Here is an 18,397-nt window from a genome sequence, read left to right as displayed (position 1 = left end):
ATTTGCATTCATGTCACAGCATCTTGCCTCTTTGCAGTCAGGAGCACAAAGAGTCAAAGCCTGAGAAACCAAGTTAATGTGGCACAAAGCATGACTTGCACACTCGAAGTGATTTTCTGTATCAGCATTAAATCAATTACTTGTTTTATGGTTAATTGTAGAATTTGTGCATTTATTCGAAATATATTTTTCTTTCTTCTTCTTTTAAATATATAGCAGCTAGTGTTAATGAGGAGTGCCAAACCCAAGACAATGTGCAGTCTTTGTAACAGTTAGCGTCCTCAAACCACTGATAAAATGCTGTATTTAAATAACTGTGACTGTGAAAACAACAACAAAAACAACAACAACAAAAAAAATAGAACTTTTGGGAGTGTATTTGCTGTCTTTTATGATACCACTCTTATGTTTCTACTCCAAATGTGAAGCTATGCCAGCTAGCATAGCTGAGTAGCTCCAGTAAACACTTGAAACAGCTAGCTTAGGTCTGCCAAATTTAAAATGAACACATGTCTTATTCAAACTCTTAAAACAATAAAAATATAACGTGCTAATTAGTGAGCCTGTATAATTTGACAAAAGGAAAAAAACACATTTGTTGCCATGAGTTAGAAAAGAAAACTGTTATCGTGCTCACGTCTGTGTGCTAACTATTAAGCTAGGACAAGGAAGTGATTAGCTTAACTTAGGTTAGGAGAAAAGATTGTTTGCTAATTAAAACACACACAGACCTTTTAAAAGCTTTATAGGAAGCTTTTGCTAAAAAAAAAAAAAAAATCCTAGCATTCTGAAATTCACAAATTGCTATTTGTACACTTGACTAATTTGTTCAGAATATGACATTGCATTTATTACTTTACCTTCTCACAGAGCCAGGCTAACTAGTTCCCTGTTAACTGGCTCCTGGCTGTTGTTTTGTGCTCAACAGACAGCATGAGCGCAGTATCAATATGCCAACCTAGCTCTAAGCAAGAAAGCTAATCAGCGTAATTCCCTGTGTCACTCGTTTAAGATAATCCAAAGAGAGCCAACAAAGAAAGAAGAAGATTCTGAAGACGTGCAGTAACTAAAATTTACCAGTCACATTAATGGGGATGACACATGAGGTGATGACGTGGGTATTGCTTTTCATTCTCTCCTCTGGGGTGGGCAGCGGCAGAGCTTTAGACCAGTTAGTCTGCTTGTCCAGGGTGGAGGGGATGTTAGGGATGGGAAACTTAGACCGGTGACCTAGAGCCACCCCGTCAGTGTCAGGGTCAGAGGGCGCAGCCTGCAACAGATGGATATTTGCATGGTTAGATTATTACGGTTAGGTGGTGTTACGTGAGAACGGAAGAGTTAAAACACAAACAGTACAAACTCAGCTTCAGAAAGAGGAATGTGCAGAGAACAGTGATTAAAGTCTGGGATTACTCTGCTATTGTCAGTGTTTATCTGGGAAAGAGTTGAAGACTAGATGCGGAGATTAGTGTCTTATTAATCTGCAGCAAACAGCCAAGTGCTTCTGTCTGAGCAGAGGTAAATCAATGCACATGCCCTTCCAGCAGCTGAGTTTCATGTCAAGAGACCAAAGAATCTGTTAAGCAATGGAAATAAGCAGCATGCTTTGGAGAGAGAAAAAGAGAGAAGATGGAAAGAAACACTCAAAGTATCCACTCATGCAAAAAAAATAAAATCACAGAGATTAGAATTTAAAACCTTTCTGTGTCCAAGCTCGCAAAAACCACAGACCAATAAAAAGTTTGACAGACACACATCACGTAATGATGAATACTGATTCTGATTAGAGAAAAAGAGATGTCTCCTTCAACAATTACTGTACAGGACAGAAATGTGACAGTGTAAACTGTCATTTCCAGCCTCGACATGCTGCTTTGGAAACTCTTAGCTCACGCGCCGACAATCTAAGGCACCTCTACGCGTCTCCTGCATAATAACGAGTCTCTGGAAATATTTTAGAAGAAATACTTGACGGGTGCATTCCTCTGAGCTTCAGTATCAATCACCGCTCAGCGCTCCATCTCAGACTTCCACACAACTCAACATCCTTTTTCCATCGGCCTCAAGCTTCTCTAGAGCCACTATTACTTACAGCTCCACATTAAATGTACTTAGGCTATTACTTTTCTTACCTTGACATTCCTGCAGAGAGACACATGTGAAACTGGGATTGATTCTCAGGCTGAACGGGTTTCCCACCTCCACAACCCGACAACCTCCCACCCCCATTTAAAGCCTGCTCTCGAGCCTTTGTGCTCTCTGTTCCCAGCAGACCAATGAGACCCTGACAAAACCCCGGCCACAAAAGAAACCGGTTTCCTTGGAAACTTCTCCCAACTAGTTGAAAAAAAAATCAAAGGGAGACCATTTACAGCTGATTTGTTTCTCGAACAGAAAGACAGTTTTAGGAGTGTCTGAGAGGAAGGATGAGACAGACGAACGAGTGAAAGAAAGAGGCGGTGAGGGAAAAGAGGAAGAGTGGACACGCACAGGATGAGAGGGGGGCAAAAAAGTAGAGGCAGAGTTTGGTGTTTGTCCCTGTCTGTGGGCTCATTTCTGTCTCACGGTGGACGAAGAGCACGATATATTTGGTGAAAAAAGCAGCACAAAGAGAGAAACATGAGGCTGTCAGCTGTGCAGCGAGGCAACCGCAGCACAGAGGGATCATGGGTAATCACAGGCGTAAGCTTCGAGATGTCCACCCTATCATTAGAGCAACCCAGGCTGTGACTGTGGCCCTCACACACATTCCTCACATACTACGAGCTCAAAGTCCTTCACACAAATCTTAACAACAACCGTCGGAATAAACAAATGTGTGATGTGTCGGCATGGATGAAACTCTCCTTCAGTAATACTTCATGGTCTTAACTGGGTGGCGCTGTGGGTTACTACTGCCAGAGAGAGGCTGAATTAAGGAGGCATGCATTTCAAAAGAGTCATTATGCAAATCAGAAGTAGTCAAACAAACAAGGACAGGTGAAATCAAAGTGTTAGACAGAGCACTCAGGAGTCAGGAGGGAGGGACGGAGGGACCAATACCTTTCTGCTCCAGGGGGAGAAGTGGCAACATTCGGTGGGGGAGGAGGAGCGGGAGGATTCAAACTGAATTACAGGTCATCAAAAAAAAAAAAAGACAACAAAACAAATGACAGGAATGAACATGGAGATAAACAACATGAACACGCAGGGACAAAAATGACAACAATACAAGGTAAACTTAATGGAGAGGAGTATGTGGACAAAACTCCTGAACAACATTTATTCACAAGGCGATGAAACATATAAATATGAATTGAAGGCTGTCAAATGTACAACCATTACAAACACACATTACAAACACAGCCCACTTTCCTCTTTACCTGTGCTAACTGTGTTGTTGCATCTCTAAAATGCCTCTCTGGCTGCTTGAGGGGAAAGAAATGTGAAGGTCACTTCAAAAGTATATCACAATCTGGGCACATGATACTGTACAGTCTTCCCTTCAAACAGGAATGTTCCAGTGAATAAAAACCATTCAAAAATAATTTAAAAAAAAAAAGAATAGACATTTCTTTGCCACCTTGAGTACTGGAAGACAAAGTTCTTTCTTATAAGCCATATTACGGCACATATATAATTTGACATACAGTAGATTATTTAATCGGATTAATAGCGATATCATAACGTTTTTCATTTCAATTGTCTCTGTAATGACTTGCACATACAACATAAATGAGCTAGAAGAAAGACTGAGCGTCTCACCGTGGTCAAATTTGTGGCACTCTTCTCTTGCCTCTGGGGAGGGGAGGGATACATGGGCATCGGGGGCACAGCCGAGATCAAGAGGGTTACTCTCCGCTCCCTGCTGCCTGATCGTCTCCTCTGGTGATCTGGGACAGGAAACATATAAAACTCTGAAGACATGTTGTACTGGATGTAGCTGCACTTATTTAAAAAGGGAGAAACTGACAAAAAACTTTTAAACAGAGGAAAAAGAATGACAGTGCAAAACCAAAGGTACAGCAATGTATAGTGTCTTTGTGATGCTTAATGATTAGGTACTGATTTAGAGAGGAGGTGCCCTAGTGTAAAAATAAGAAAGTGTTAATATGTTCACACATTGAGCTTCGCTTACTTCCAGGATGCAATACCACAACGTGTCCACTAGAGAGCAGAACAATACCATATTCATTGACTGCCAAATGTTAATGGTGGGATCATGTGTTTAACTGACATGTGTTTAACTGACATGTAGAATAAAACTGGAGGGGTCTATTCATTGCAAATGACACGAAACCAACTCCAGAGCAGCTATTTGGCTTCTTTCCCATGTTGTGGTCAGAGGAGCTGAGCGCTGAGGAGCTGAGGGCCTCACCTCGGTGCTGGGCCCACAGGCTGAGGGTGGCTTGCCTGTGGAGCTCTTCTACGCATGCTGGCCGCGTGGAGGGGTGGAAAACGTTTCTCTGCTGGTGCCAGGGAGCTTGGTAATGAGCTGTCAGCTTACTCTCCACATCCAGGTTAGATACCGCTGTCAGAGGGAGAGAGAGAGAGAGAGACAGAAACAAACCAGGTCAGACAAAGACTCAAGCAAGGCATCAGGTGAGAGAGAGTGTGAAACACTGTGAAAAGCAATATGGCACTATTATTTTGTCGGTCTTTTATACGTTCAGAGGCAACGTTAACTAGATTACTATGAGATCTTGTTACAGCCTCATTTAATCTATACTTCTGCCTTTAGATACCTGTGTGATGGCTTAAAGCTTGCTGCCATGAAACGCAATCACGTGGTTTCAGTTTAACATATTTTGGAGAGGAAACCTCTAAATTTCCACTCAAACATTTTTGTGATGATACACTGGTTAAGATCATTAAGGTGACAAACTACTGAGCTTTCCTTTGTGGCGACTACGTGGTGCCATGAAAGCCTGTAGTCTGTAGAAGGTGAAGGTGGAGGTGGAATAACAGAATAAAACCGAGGCCTGAGAAAGATAGGCAAGACAATCAGATGCCATGTTAGCGGGACAATAGCCTGTTTACTAATGCATTGCTATTACCTGCAGGCCCACAATAGGTATTAATGCAACCTGATAGCGTGACTTTCATTCGCTAAACACTGACCAGTGCCTGGGCTGATCTCGCTGCTCCCCCTCACACCTCCTTAAGTTACAAAGAGGGAGACCCTCAGCTCTCAAATTACACACAGTGCATGGACGGGCTGCATGAAGGGGACAAGTTTAAAAGGAGTCGCTTGGTCTTTGAGCTGCAGCTTGGTTGCATGTTGATTCCTTGAAATGAACGGAGAAGTGATTCACACAGTGATGATGTGTATATGCAATAAATGAGAGGCGTCTATGAGTAAAGAGTAATCCATTATAATGGTGCAAACAAGGAAACAAAACACCTTTACTGCCAGCAAAAGCAGCAACATTTCCTCTAACACACAAACCCCTTTCCATGAATGCTCAAGTATTCATTTAATAAGCAAATAAGCAGACAAACTGAGGTCAGACTCTATTCTGGAAAACAGCCTCCTGATAAATTTCTCAAACCAAATTTACACAGTGGCATTAAGAAACTGACAGAACTGCATGAGAATAACAGCGAGATCAAATAGTAAGCTGCATAAAATAAGACGTGATCATTCATTCACTGGCGTGAGATAACATCTTACACATGTGCAGTTAAATCTTGAGGAGTAACTGCTGAGCCTTCGCCTCTGCAGACAAACACATCTGTCAGTCTCCGCTCACCTGGCGGACATTTCTGAGCTTGTCCTTGACCTGGCAGCTTTTCTGAAACACACTCTGTCTGACCTCCATGTCTGATGAGAGGCAGCTCTGGCTGAGGACGCTCCAAGTTTGCTTTGTAGTGCAGCCAGAAGCTAACTTTAGTCTCTTTCACTCAAACAAGACACAGTTCAGCTCCTCATGGCTGCTACCAAAGGTCAGGAAGACTACGATAAACGTCAGCCTGCAGCTGCGGGTCCAACTGCTGCATATGCTAAGTGCTTTTTCTAACAGCCAGAAACATGGTGCCATGCATGCAAACCCCCAAGAGAGGCAGTTTGTTTATCTGTCACTCAGAGACAAGCTGACGTTTTCCATAAAACACCCCCAGAGTGACCTAAAAGCCCTCTGTGGTGACCCCTGCTGACCTGAAAACACGCTCTGTGCTGCGTCTCTTGCTCAGCTATGGATGCCGGATCTGAACTCAACAAAGAGTAGATTTACTTTCTGCTCTGTTTTTTATTTATTTTTTTAACTCCTGCCATTTACGACTGTCTGTGTGTTGCAAATACATAAATACAGCTTAGATTAGTTTTACCACTGACTTCCAGGTGCACTGTCCCAGAACATATTGATGCTGTCCAAACTGTGACATATGTGAATAAAAGCTATCAAAGTGACTTAATTGAGGAAAAAACATTCTTATTAATGAAGCAGTTTTGGTGATTCTGTTTATTTGCTTTCTTGCCTGGAGTGACCAGACTGATTACTCAGATGAGCTAAAAAAAAAACCTCTAAAGTGTTAATTCACTAGTTTCTGAAGGGCTGAGAGGGCTGTTTTAGGAAGAGTGTTACTTAATGCTAAGCTAACTTTTTCCTGCTTCTAACTGCAGAATTAGCAAACCTGTCTTTGCAAGAAAACAGAAATCTATCTATTCCTTTAACAACTTCTTTCAAGTGTAATTTGAATTAGTATGTGCTATTCAGACATGCATTTGTTTTATTTATTTCCTTCAATTTGTCACTCCTGTGAGTTGTTGTGGCGTAATACACAACAAAACGACACCCATAATATTTTAGAATGGCAGGCGAGGCATTTCTGCTGTAAGCTGTGTTGAGACAGGGAGTAGCCGGTGATATGTTTGCAGACACGAGCCCTATGACACTGTTTGTCAGCATCTCTCCCCTCCCTGCCTCCCTTCCTCCCTGCTGAGACATGAACTGCTGGCCTTGCTCTGACACACTCAAAAGTCTCCGTCACACTAAAAACCCATTTGACCACAACAACAACAACAAAAAACTAGGACACAGACTGTATTCTCTATGCTCGGCCCCTTTCAACTTTCACTGTTTTTGTCTTCCTCCGGCTAAAAGACACATCAGCTCTTCCTTTCACCTTGCTCAGTGACATCTCTGGCATCCAGTTAAGTGAGGCTGCGCTTGTGCTGCAAAGCTTGAGTTCATAAGAGGACTTTAAGAGAGATTTTCAAGGAGACTCAAGTCCATATGGGGGGAAGCCTTTAATGGTAATTTAGTGGTCAGCTGTTGACCCAAATGAGGCCTAAGAAAACACACCAGCCTTCAGTCCTCTCATTGACCTCTTGGCAGCGTTCTCTCTCTTTCACAGTCGAGCTGAGTGATCTTCAGCATGGCTACGCGGAGCCAAATAAGCCACATGGCCTCAGGTGAGAAGAAAAACTAAACTTTGAACAAACTTTTCTGCAAACTCAGCTTCTGCTTGCACTTGATTTCATTTTCTATATTCTTCTCCTCCTTTTCCGTTACGCACCCTCCGTGTGAACCTTCCTGGCGAGTTGAAATCATACTTTGTTATCAGCACTGTGACACAGCCTATCAATCAGTCCAACCCTCCTCTTCATCTGCAGCACCATCATCCCCCAGTAACTTCACCGCTATCTGCCCTGCCAGCAGCCCTGCAGGCCAAGGAGAAGGAGGGATGAAAGCCTGCATCCTCAGTCTGCCTCTGCCTTGTAATTTACTCGGTTTTGGCCCAGACAGGAACCAAGTCAAAACCTCCTCACACCTACACTCACACCATCACACACCTACAATTTGCCAGCAGCCTGGGAAAACACAGCCGCAGATGTCAGTCATTAGGTCAAAATCCATGGACGTCGATACATGTGAGATGACACTGATCTCATTCAGCCCTGTGTACTCAACACAAGTTGGTAAATACCAATGACTTTCCATCCGCTGCGTTCTTTTGAAGCAAAAGAAATGCAGATCTGCATCCTCTTGCTATTTAATAAACAAGACAAGAGAGTGGTGGGTGCCAGCATGTAGGGATTCACACTCTGTAGCACAAGTTAAACTAAACAAACAAGCCCAGGAGAAGAACACTTGCACCACATCATCTCTTACATCTCATGACAACACTCGAACAAAGGGCTGACATGTTTGTGAAACCGCTGTGGTTGAAGTTGTGCATGCAGAGCAAAAAAGAAATGGGAGATACATGCAGCTCAATTAAAGCCTCAGTAAATTATACAGTACCTTGGGAAGTGACTGCGAGGCAGCATCCTAGAGCCATGACAGAGCACTGTGGTTTAAACTCTGAGCATCAGACTGAGACATTAAATCAGTCAGGGCCTCTCCCTCAGTCACCTCAAGAGAAACCCTGCGTCCCTCATGTCCTTGCAGCGACGTCCCCTGGCTGTACTGCCACTCTGACCTACAGCTCGTCTGGAACATCTGCTCACACTCCTCCCCCATGTCCCCTTCCCCACCCAGCGCTGGGTACAGATGGTCCGGCCAGGCCCTGACTTGGGCTACCACTAATCTGTTTATGGTGTGCCGCAGGAGGAGAGGAGTGTTAATCTGAACTGCTGAAACAACACTGACCGCTTAACCCACAATGGAGGATCATGGAGGGTGTAGAGGAATCCCAAAGGATGCGCAGGACGGCGGGCACCGTTATCCTTTACTTGAATTACGACGTTAAGTGTGTCACTGTCATTCAGTCATTGAATATATCATCAGTATAACCTATAATCATTCAAATCCACTATTATTGTTTACCTAAAAAAATGGAGGATCGAAAAACAAAACTGTTCACACTTTCATACAGAAAAAAATATCTAAATAATCAAAATCCAGGAGCTCTTCAGTGCACTCTACAGTGACAACAACAAAACGCAAAACCTTACTCATACTCACCTTAATTGAGTGACAAAAATGTAAACAGATGCTGATGAAATCTCTGAGAGAAATATTTGCGCCTTTTCTTTTGCCAAAAATATAAAGCTCAAGCCCCTTAATGTGTTGTCATCAAAGAAAACTACGCTGCTATTCCGCTGAGTGTTGGCTGCTGGAGAAAGTCCCCTCTGAGGTCTGATTAGTAAAAGACAAAGAGCAGAGTCCCAGTGCCAGCAGTCACACAATAATACCCGTCTCCCCGGTAATCCGCTCTGAGCCCACATCCACCCAGCTGATGGTGATGTAGACGCTGCTGCTGCTGCTGCTGCTGCTGCTGCTGCTGCTGCTGACCTGCTGCAGCAGGTGGGGCACAAGGCTGTTTACATTCAGAACGGAGACAAGGCTGAAGCCTACAGGCCTGCTGAGATACTCTGCTGAGAGGAGCCCAGAGTGGAACAACTGTGACAACTTTGTTTGAGATGTGAGTTGTTGAAATGTTGAAATGATAACAAGAGCACTGATGAGTTGGAGCATGTGTAGCAAGAAATGCCATTTTACAAAGTATACTGTTTACATTTGTATTCCCATTAGATAGAAACCGTATCCCACATTATTGATAAATGCAAGTTTTCTCTTTAGGTGGGCGAATTACAACCTTCAGGTGAAGATCAACAAGAACAAAGAAGTTTCCAAAAGTGCTGATGGGGATGAAAAAAAAACATTTAGTTCTCCAACGAGCTCTCCAACTATTCCGAAAAGCAATATTAAAATGTCACACCAATCTTTTACTTAACCGACATCAAAGAATTACCGGCAATAAAAAGCTAACTGTGACAACGCCTCACATCATATGTATCCGGACCAAAAAGTTGCACTTGAACACACCACAAAGCCTCTCAACCAATACGTGCTGCACCTGTGTAAAAAGGATTAACTCCATACCAGTAGGTGGCAGTAGTCTGTATCTGTCATTCAAAAAGAGAAGCGGGAACAGCTAGGGCTAGCTAGGAAGCTACTGTAGGAAATTAAGCCGAGAGCTGCCCTCTCCTGAATCAGAAATGAAGAAATGAGAATCAACATATATCTGGAATTTTCTGATCGATGAATGACCTAAAGAATAGTTATTTTAAGTGTACAGCATAAAATATTACGTCTTGATTGAGTTCACTTCTTCTGTGTGTAATGGAGATTTAAAAAACAGCCATCAAGCACAAATATACTTTAATGATGCACAGGCCGGTCATAGCAGAGACTAATTTTGGTGAAACTAAAAGTGTTCCCTTCTTTCCCTCTCTTACTTCCACGCCTATTTAAATGGGCTCACCTCACCTCACCTCACCTCGAGCTTTGATGTGGGACAGCTAGTGGGTCCAGCTACTGGGGGGGTTAATGATCCGTTGTTGCAGGATGATGCGGCAGCTGCCTGCAGGTACCACAGCAAACGGCTGCTGATCTATAATCAAACCACTGGTTGACTTCCTGAAGTGCTTTACAGTCCCTCAATAGCAGTCAGTTAATTACCTGGCTGAGAAATGAAGAATGGGCCCATCACATAAGACTATTTTATTTATTGTCCCGTAAAAACTGAGTGGCATTTTTTATTCTGTCTAATTTATTCTTCAATATAGTGAAACTTTTATGAGACTCTATGACATCACTCTCAATCTCTGCGGGAAATCAACGTGTGTGTGCCATTCTGCTCTTGTAAAGACTTCCTCACTTGAGGTCAGAATGCACGCGCTGGCAGTGCCGCAAGCCCACACATGAAAACTCGTCTGGCGGTGAAATTCAGTCACACGTGTGCTTCAGGGGACGCTGAGATTTTTGGACCAGCGCCTGAACCACAGAACTGTCTGTCTGCATGTGTGCGGGGAGGTACAGAAAAATGGAAAGGAAGGAATGGGGGAATTCCATCAGATACAGTTTTCACTGGAAAAGATAAAAAATGCATTACCTCACAATAAACAAAAGGTTCTGCTGGAAATAATGAGACAGATGCTAGACTATAAATATTCAGTCAAGTGTATCAACACACAGAACTTCATACGAGCAACTTGGAGCGACAAAATCATATTTTAAACGAAGAGAAATCTCTCATATCCACATCAATTATGAGCTGAACCTCAAAGCTTCCTTTTTGTGACACACTCCTTAGCAGAGCTATAAAATTTCTACTGTTTATGTATTCCCCAAAACACATACACAGTGTTTAAACCCTACTGACTAAGAATTATTTTAGATAATATCTGAAACCGTGCTGCTGCACTGAAATCCTCCCGAAGATCGCCCAGTGCTCGGAGTTGTAGAAGAGGAGCAGTGTGGGACTGAGGCCTGTTTTCTCAGCTGCTTCATATTACCACTACAAAGTCTGACAGCAGGCCGCGGAGACTTTGAAATACTTTCCATTTTGAACTCTTCAGAGTTCTGCATATCACAGGGTAGGCAGCATGCCAACGAGAAGATCTCTCACTTAAGAGGAGAGAGAGCAGATTTGTAGAATAGTAGGAGGATGTGTTAAACAAAGGTTTGCAAAGTCTGTTTGCAAAGTCTGACGTCCTCAGAAACTTTTGCAACCTGTGTAATATTCACGAGTGTGTGTGTGTGTGTGTGTGTGGGAGGGGGGGTATTGGCCCAGTAATGAGCTGGCAAGCAGGCTCATGAAATAACACAATGAATTTGGACAAATGTGCATACAGGAAAAAATAGAAGCAGTTATCCACGGGCCTGTTTAAAGCTGCGATAATCAATCTTCTTTTATATGATACATCAAATAAATCACTTAAAAGAAGCTCCTTGTAGTCAGTGACCATCCCACAGACAATTATTGCCCAACTATGCAGATACTCCCTACCACTACACTGACTGTTTTAGCATCGTCCAGCTCTGGTTCACTCTCATTAGCAGCCAGATGTTTTCACTAGCAATGTACACTGTACACTACATGCCCAGCAACAAACACTGAACAGACTGACTATATAAGCAAGTAGCAGGTGAATGTAGCAGAGAAAAAGCCAGTTATTTTCCTGAGAAGTTAGGGAAGACCAAAACAGAGCTTGAGGGAGACAAATGAATGAAGCGAAACACGAGCGTGGTGTTCAGCAATGCGTGCGCAAATCACTGCACACCTCCTGCCGAGCTTCATGCCACAGACAGACATAATAAGTAGCAAGCCGGATAGCATAGCGGAGTACTTGGCAGGTAAAGAGACAAATGTTTCCCTCAGGATTTGGTGGAGACCAGAGCTACAGGGAAGAGATACATGATACATACGGGCAGCTTTACCAGCGTGCTCTCCAGTCCTCAAGTGGCCCAAATGAGAATTAGTCCAGCTTAAATATTAAAATCACTACTATTCAATTAATAGGATGTGTAGATGCTAAACCAGTGAACAGAATAAATAAATTAAAGTGTTGCTAAAGAACAACAGCGTTCAATGAGAGCTGAATGCTGATGTTGCTGCAGTTATGCAATGCAGTCAGTCATTACTTAAACAGGAATTTCCACGGTAACTTCCAGTTTACTGTAATTAATTTACACTTATCAGCTAAGGTGGAAACAATGATGTAGTCATGGGGAATTTTACTGTAAGCAGATCTCCCTCGATTTAAACCTTAAAAAGAAAGTAATTCACTCCCACTTCACTTCTTAATAAACTCTCTGTTCCAACATTTTATTACCCCTGTCCACTCGGTACAACCTGACCTCTGGTTTACCGGGCCTCTGCTCTTTGACTCACACTTGCTGAGCAACGAAAAGGAGAAGCCACAGCATGACAAAAACTGTGAATGAGGGCGACTCCCAGCTTACGGCGGCTGTCACTTCATTTTTCCGTCCTTCGCATGGACACTCAGCAGGGTCAGCACAGGGCAGGGCCCGCATTCAGCCACCTTTTACCTCTTGACCCCCAGACACCTCATTATTAGGGCCGCATACAGACTGGGAGGTCAGCTCACATCGGTAAACACTGAAGTAAATCACCAGCTCATTGGCCACTCGTTTACTAAAGTTGGCCTCTTTGCTGTGACAGTAAATGCTGGTAATAGACACTGAGTTTTCACGTGTTTAATCACATAAACAACAAATTCTTTCATTTTTAAATGTAATGACTGGCATTGGTAGTTTTGTGTTAATATTAAAGTCTTAACTACACCAAAAACAAAAAAATAAGTTGTCAAGCAGTTCTTTAGGGGCATCAAAGCACAACATATATAGATAGAAAAAAAATGTCTATAAGTACACTTAGAATTCCTTCAGCCCTTAAATCAGCGAGAAGCTCATTTTACAACTCTCTCTTAATTTGCTACAGAGGCCTCTGGGAGTCTGCAGCACACCCTCTCATATCACATCATTTAACGGTCTTTGAGGTCACAGCTGACTCCTATTGGGCTGTAATGGCTCTCCCGCTGAGCTTGGCCCAGGTCCCTGCTTTCGTTAGACCTTTGAAGTATTCGCGCACTTTTACGCCCAGCCTCAGCAGAGGAGGAAGGGGTGTGTCTGGGCTGGTCCCTGCTGAAAAACCTCTATGGGTTTCCGTACCCTCCAGGTACACCTGGCCTATTAGTCTCACAAATGAAAATCTGTTGGCCTTTGACCTCCCGCTTTTGTTCAGTCTGCGCTCCCGTCTCGCAGGCACCTCCGGGAAGGCGGGAATTCTTGTTAGGAGAGTAAAAAAAAAAAAAAGAAAGGAGAATGAGTTCCTGGCTTAGTTGGAAATAAAGGTACTGCCAACCATGAGGTGGAGGATAATGAAAAACCATGAAGTCAGAGCGAGGGGAAAAGTAACGCGAGCAGCCCCTCCATGGTCAGCTCTGTCAACACAACCCCGGGTGCTTACGGGAACACGGCTGCATTTAGAAAGGCAAAAGAAACGTGTTTTCTCTGTAGCCAAACAGGATGAGCAGCTCAGGGGTGAATTTAACTTTCCGCACATACGAATCAAAGACAAACAAGAAGAGAATGGCAAAAGGGATTAATATTTCATCAGCATGTTTTCTGAAAAACCAACATGCTTCACTGAGCCTCTTGTTCATCTGAATAATTACATCACGCAATCTCTACACTGTAGACATTATGCAACATTTGTCAAAACAACTGTGTGCATGACACTGCAACATAAAGCGTACTGAGGGATTTCTTTTCAATGCTTGTTTTTCACATTAACTGAAGGACATTTACATTGGCACTGAAAAGGGGGCAGTAAGCCCTTTCTAGCTCACACCGGGCAGATTTTGGCTTGGTACACCCTGAACAGGTCAACAGGTTAACACAGGGCTCACACATCACAAACAGATCCTAGATGAATTGAAACTGTGCCACTGTACACATTCAGATACAGGAAGAACACACAAACTGAACACAGAAAGATCCAGCCTGCCAGCAGGTCCAGAAACAAATGCTGCTGGCTGCTTACTGCTAAATACTGCACCACTGTGCTGCCCCCGGTAGAGTGGATCCTCATCCATCATAACAGACTCAATCACGCAGCGAAGCACTAAATGAAGCGAACAGGTTTAATACCATGTCTCAAATAAAGACACAGTTACCAATGAAACTCTTGCCTGTGCAATGTAGTAGGACTGTTTCATTATCTGACAGCTTGAGGCCATACACATCTGCATGCACACATAAATCATCCAACAGCCACCTACAAATTATGTTCTCTGATTTACAGACTCGTGCGTTACCATGATTTCTAAGAGGCTACAGGTCTGTGTGGAACTACAGTACAAGGCCTGTTTAGACCTCGCATTAAGATCCGATCTGGATGATCCAAACACGTAAAAGGCAGGTGTGAACATCCCCAGGACGCACTGAGATCGCATTTGAGAGATGCTATCTCTGACCACATTTGGAGGTGGTCTGGATCGCATGTGTCCGCATCCCTTTGGTAATGTGAACGCAAGGCGTCCTGGGTCCAGAGATGTCTGTTCATTAGCAATGGAGCCTTTAAAATATTCTGTCCTTGTAGCTGTTAACTAACTAAAAAATTAAATTTACAAATGAAAGTATTTCATATGAGTAAGGGAGTGTGATTCTGTGTTAATTATTGATGCGGTCATGTTGATGTATGAGGAGTCATGTGTAATTAAGTTATGTATTTCCTCAATCACCGATGTCTTTATTTACTTTTATTATTGGAGATTACCGTGTGTGTGGAAACATCCGGGGTTGGAGTTATAATATGAGTTTAGTGCAGGTCTAACTAACGTCAGGGCAGAGATCAATAAATAATAACTTAATGTGTGCCAAAGTCACGGCACACCCATAAAACAGGGCTGTTCTCAGTTCTAGAGAAGCGGTGGGGATCCATTGGAAACATCAGCTGTTAAAATATTCTCCTGCGTCTCTGACTATGTCAGTGTTTATTTGCTTACAGAGCGTGAAACTGAGATCTGGAGACGCATGATAATGCAAGGTCTGAACACACGTTCCTAAAGCTGGTCACCTGCGACTGGATAGCCCAGATCAGATCTTAATGCAAGGTCGGAACAGGCCCACCGCCTTAGGTCCCACAGATGATACAGTAAGCCAAGTGTAAAAGTGGGCGTTCACGTGTCTGAGCTCACTGGAGCAAAATCACAATGAGAAGTAACCTCACACATTTGGACAACTGCTGGCTAAAGGTACCCAGGAATATGCAGACTGTTATGTAAGTGTCTGAGCAGCCTAATCGCACAAGGTTTTCTCCACAGATTCCTGTGTAAACACTGAGCCGTGTGAGCCTCACACTCTGGTTTCACCAGTTTACTGGCATCACTCACCACTCACACAGAGCACAATAAGCAGAGCAGACAGACTGTGAACGCCGAGAAACACAACGAGGGGAAAATAGGAATCCGTGAACGCAGACATGGGGGAAGGTGTGGTTTGGAAAGAAATGACGAGGGCAGGATTTGCGCGGACGACTGCAATGGAAACCTCTCTTTAACTGACAAATATGGTGAGACTGAGGTCAGCTGAGTAGGCGAGTGACCTGTGTGTGTCTGTGGGAAAGTCATTAGGAGGGAGTGGCATTAGGCTGAGCTGGCAGGGCCGGGCTGGGCTGAGCTGAGCTGAGCTGAGCTGAGCTAAGCCGAGCCATCCCTCATACATCTTTGACTGGTTGGATTTAATTCACAGAGAGAAACATTTGGAGTCCAAACCAATATCTGGCAGGAAGGATGGTTGTGCAGGGAGCAAACCCAACAGCTCTTTGAGTGGAAACAATGGTGAGGATCAGGCCACACCAGTTCCTGTTGGTTTCCACCGCCACGCCCACACAAATGTACAAGCTGTTCATGAGGGTTGGTAACATTTAGAGAGAAAATACACAAATAACAGAACATTACATCCACAAATGGAAGATTTTATATAAACACTGACAAGGAACATATCTGTCACTGTAGGGACACAAACAAACTGGGAAACAGTCTCTCACCATCAGTATGTCACCCCCACCCCATCTATCCCAGGACACTGGGGGATTACACTACATGTATCCTTCTATTGTTAGCCTCCTTGAGTCAGCACACTGCTACAAAACAAATATTTAAACATACACCGCTGGAGATGATTCTGCTAAAGTGGCGACCTGCTGTGTGTCTGTGCGTAGCTCGTCCACTCGCTGAGCCAAAAACAGAGAGGTGTGTGTCTGCTCGTTAGCACAGCAGTGTAGAAAGCATCAATGAGGTAGAGTGTATACACCGAGGAAATCACAGCCGGGCTGTTAGTGCCACACTGACACCTCGTAGCAGCTCACGCCAGCAAATGACAAAAAGGATGCCATTGTCCGTATTGTTCCAAGCTTTGCGTCTCCATGGAAATGGGCACATGTGCACGGAGACATGTGCTGAGGCGAGGGGCGTGCGCTTTCACAGTTCATCATACCCCAGCTGTGGAAAGTAAACTAAAGTACGGCCCCGCAGTGAACCATGAGTCTTATGCAGATGTGTGTATGAGAACAGCGGGAAAACTTACTAACAAATGTGCAAAATAAAAAAATGTATTTATTTAAAATTTACAGAGACATATTGGTTCCAGATGTACTACAAATGTTGGTGGTACTTACCTATTGGTCATCAGCAGAAAAAAAAGCAGGATGTCAGAGGGACATGAAAAAAAAGAAACAGAAAGAAAACACATTATTAGCTGATTACAGCAGGATATCAGAAAAACATCTTGTTACAATCTAATACTGTTGTTTTAATCTCCACAGAGTGCACTAGTAGCAGGGTTGTTTTTCATTACATTAGGGACAATTTTGCTTTTTACTGCTTCTCAGAGAAACTCTTATCAACCAGAATATGCTGTGAGACTGTCCCGAACAGGAACCAAACCTCTTCACCTCCCTCTAATCTCTACATGCGTGCTCCCTGGAGCCTTTCTCTTTGACAGGCCTATACAGATGCCAGACTCGGGCCTCTGACGGGGCACAGCTCACGTGTCGGTGGCCTCGCTCTGAATGCGGCTCCGTCCTGAGGGAGTCCGCTGAGAAAAATAAAGGGTAAAGGCTACGAAAAGAAAGTAGGCCTGACTCTTGAATAAGCCTGCTGGCCCTGGAGGGCTCGTTCGTGTAAGTGCTCCGTGAATAGCAGGCCGGAGAAACGGACGCCAATAAGCATTGAAATCATGGCTGTCACTGGCTATTATTCTGCTGCGAGGGACAGGCGCCATCAAGCTGAAAGAGCAAATATTCTTTGTGGCTATAAAGCTTAAGAGCAGCTTTGCCTTCTAGACTATTTCTGTTATTTCTCCAACAATTCCCTAATGCTGTTTACATCTTTTCTGTCTGTTTCACCCCTTATGCTCGGACTGAACTGTACCCAGCACTAAACTGCAGCAGCAGCATTTTCGGTAATGATGGGTCCTGTTGTAATGTCATGATGTAAAATTAGTGGGTACAGCCAAATGCATGGCACCCGTGACACACTCAGATGGGCATGTGGTGACAGCTTTACGCAAGTCTCAGCCCACGCGAATATAGGCTTCTCTTGTCTTTTTTCCTCCGACACACACGGAGACACAGAAACAGACAGGAGTACACAGCTCGAGTATACACAACGGTCTGAACAAACAAGTCAAACTGGAAAGAACATAAAGGCTTGCACAGGCCCTAATACGGGTACTTCTCAATTACAACTACAAGAAAAGGTGGCTGCACATACAACCACAACATTAAAACCTTGACCATCTTGTGACAATACAGTGTTGGTACTTAGACATGTAGCACCCACCTAGACCAGACCAGGCACCCCCACCCCATAGCAATGACACTCCTTGATGGCACACACACAAGAGCAGTTTCGGAACAAAGCAAAAAACATGAAAAACAGCACAAGGTGTTGACCTGGCCTCCAAATTCACTAGATCCCAACCTGATCATGTATCTGTGGGACGCTCCACAGAGGCCCCTCTCCTCAACCCATAGGACCGACCACAGGACACCCTCTGAAGGCCCATGTCCACTTTCTGATGAGTCACAACTGTTTTGGAGGCACAAGGGAGACCTACACCGTATTAGGAAGGTGGTCATAATGTTACGCCACCAAGAG

At 43.8% G+C, this 18,397-nt stretch overlaps 1 protein-coding gene across 1 annotated transcript in view; it reads right to left on the bottom strand.

Annotated features, from left to right (window-relative positions):
• Positions 1–18,397, bottom strand: part of nhsa (Nance-Horan syndrome a (congenital cataracts and dental anomalies)) — a 53,813-nt gene that overhangs the window by 7,590 nt on the left and 27,826 nt on the right. The window contains exons 2-5 of the mRNA XM_084547865.1: positions 4,358–4,510; positions 3,745–3,872; positions 3,043–3,105; positions 1,078–1,270 (exon numbers count right to left, since the gene is read on the bottom strand). Of these exons, the coding sequence (XP_084403991.1) occupies positions 1,078–1,270; positions 3,043–3,105; positions 3,745–3,872; positions 4,358–4,510 (537 nt within the window). The remainder of the gene's footprint in view (positions 1–1,077; positions 1,271–3,042; positions 3,106–3,744; positions 3,873–4,357; positions 4,511–18,397) is intronic.

The sequence above is a fragment of the Chelon labrosus genome (assembly GCF_963514085.1).
Source record: "Chelon labrosus genome assembly, chromosome: 7".
NCBI classification, from domain to species: domain Eukaryota; kingdom Metazoa; phylum Chordata; class Actinopteri; order Mugiliformes; family Mugilidae; genus Chelon; species Chelon labrosus.
This window is presented reverse-complemented; position numbering and strand designations above follow the sequence as displayed.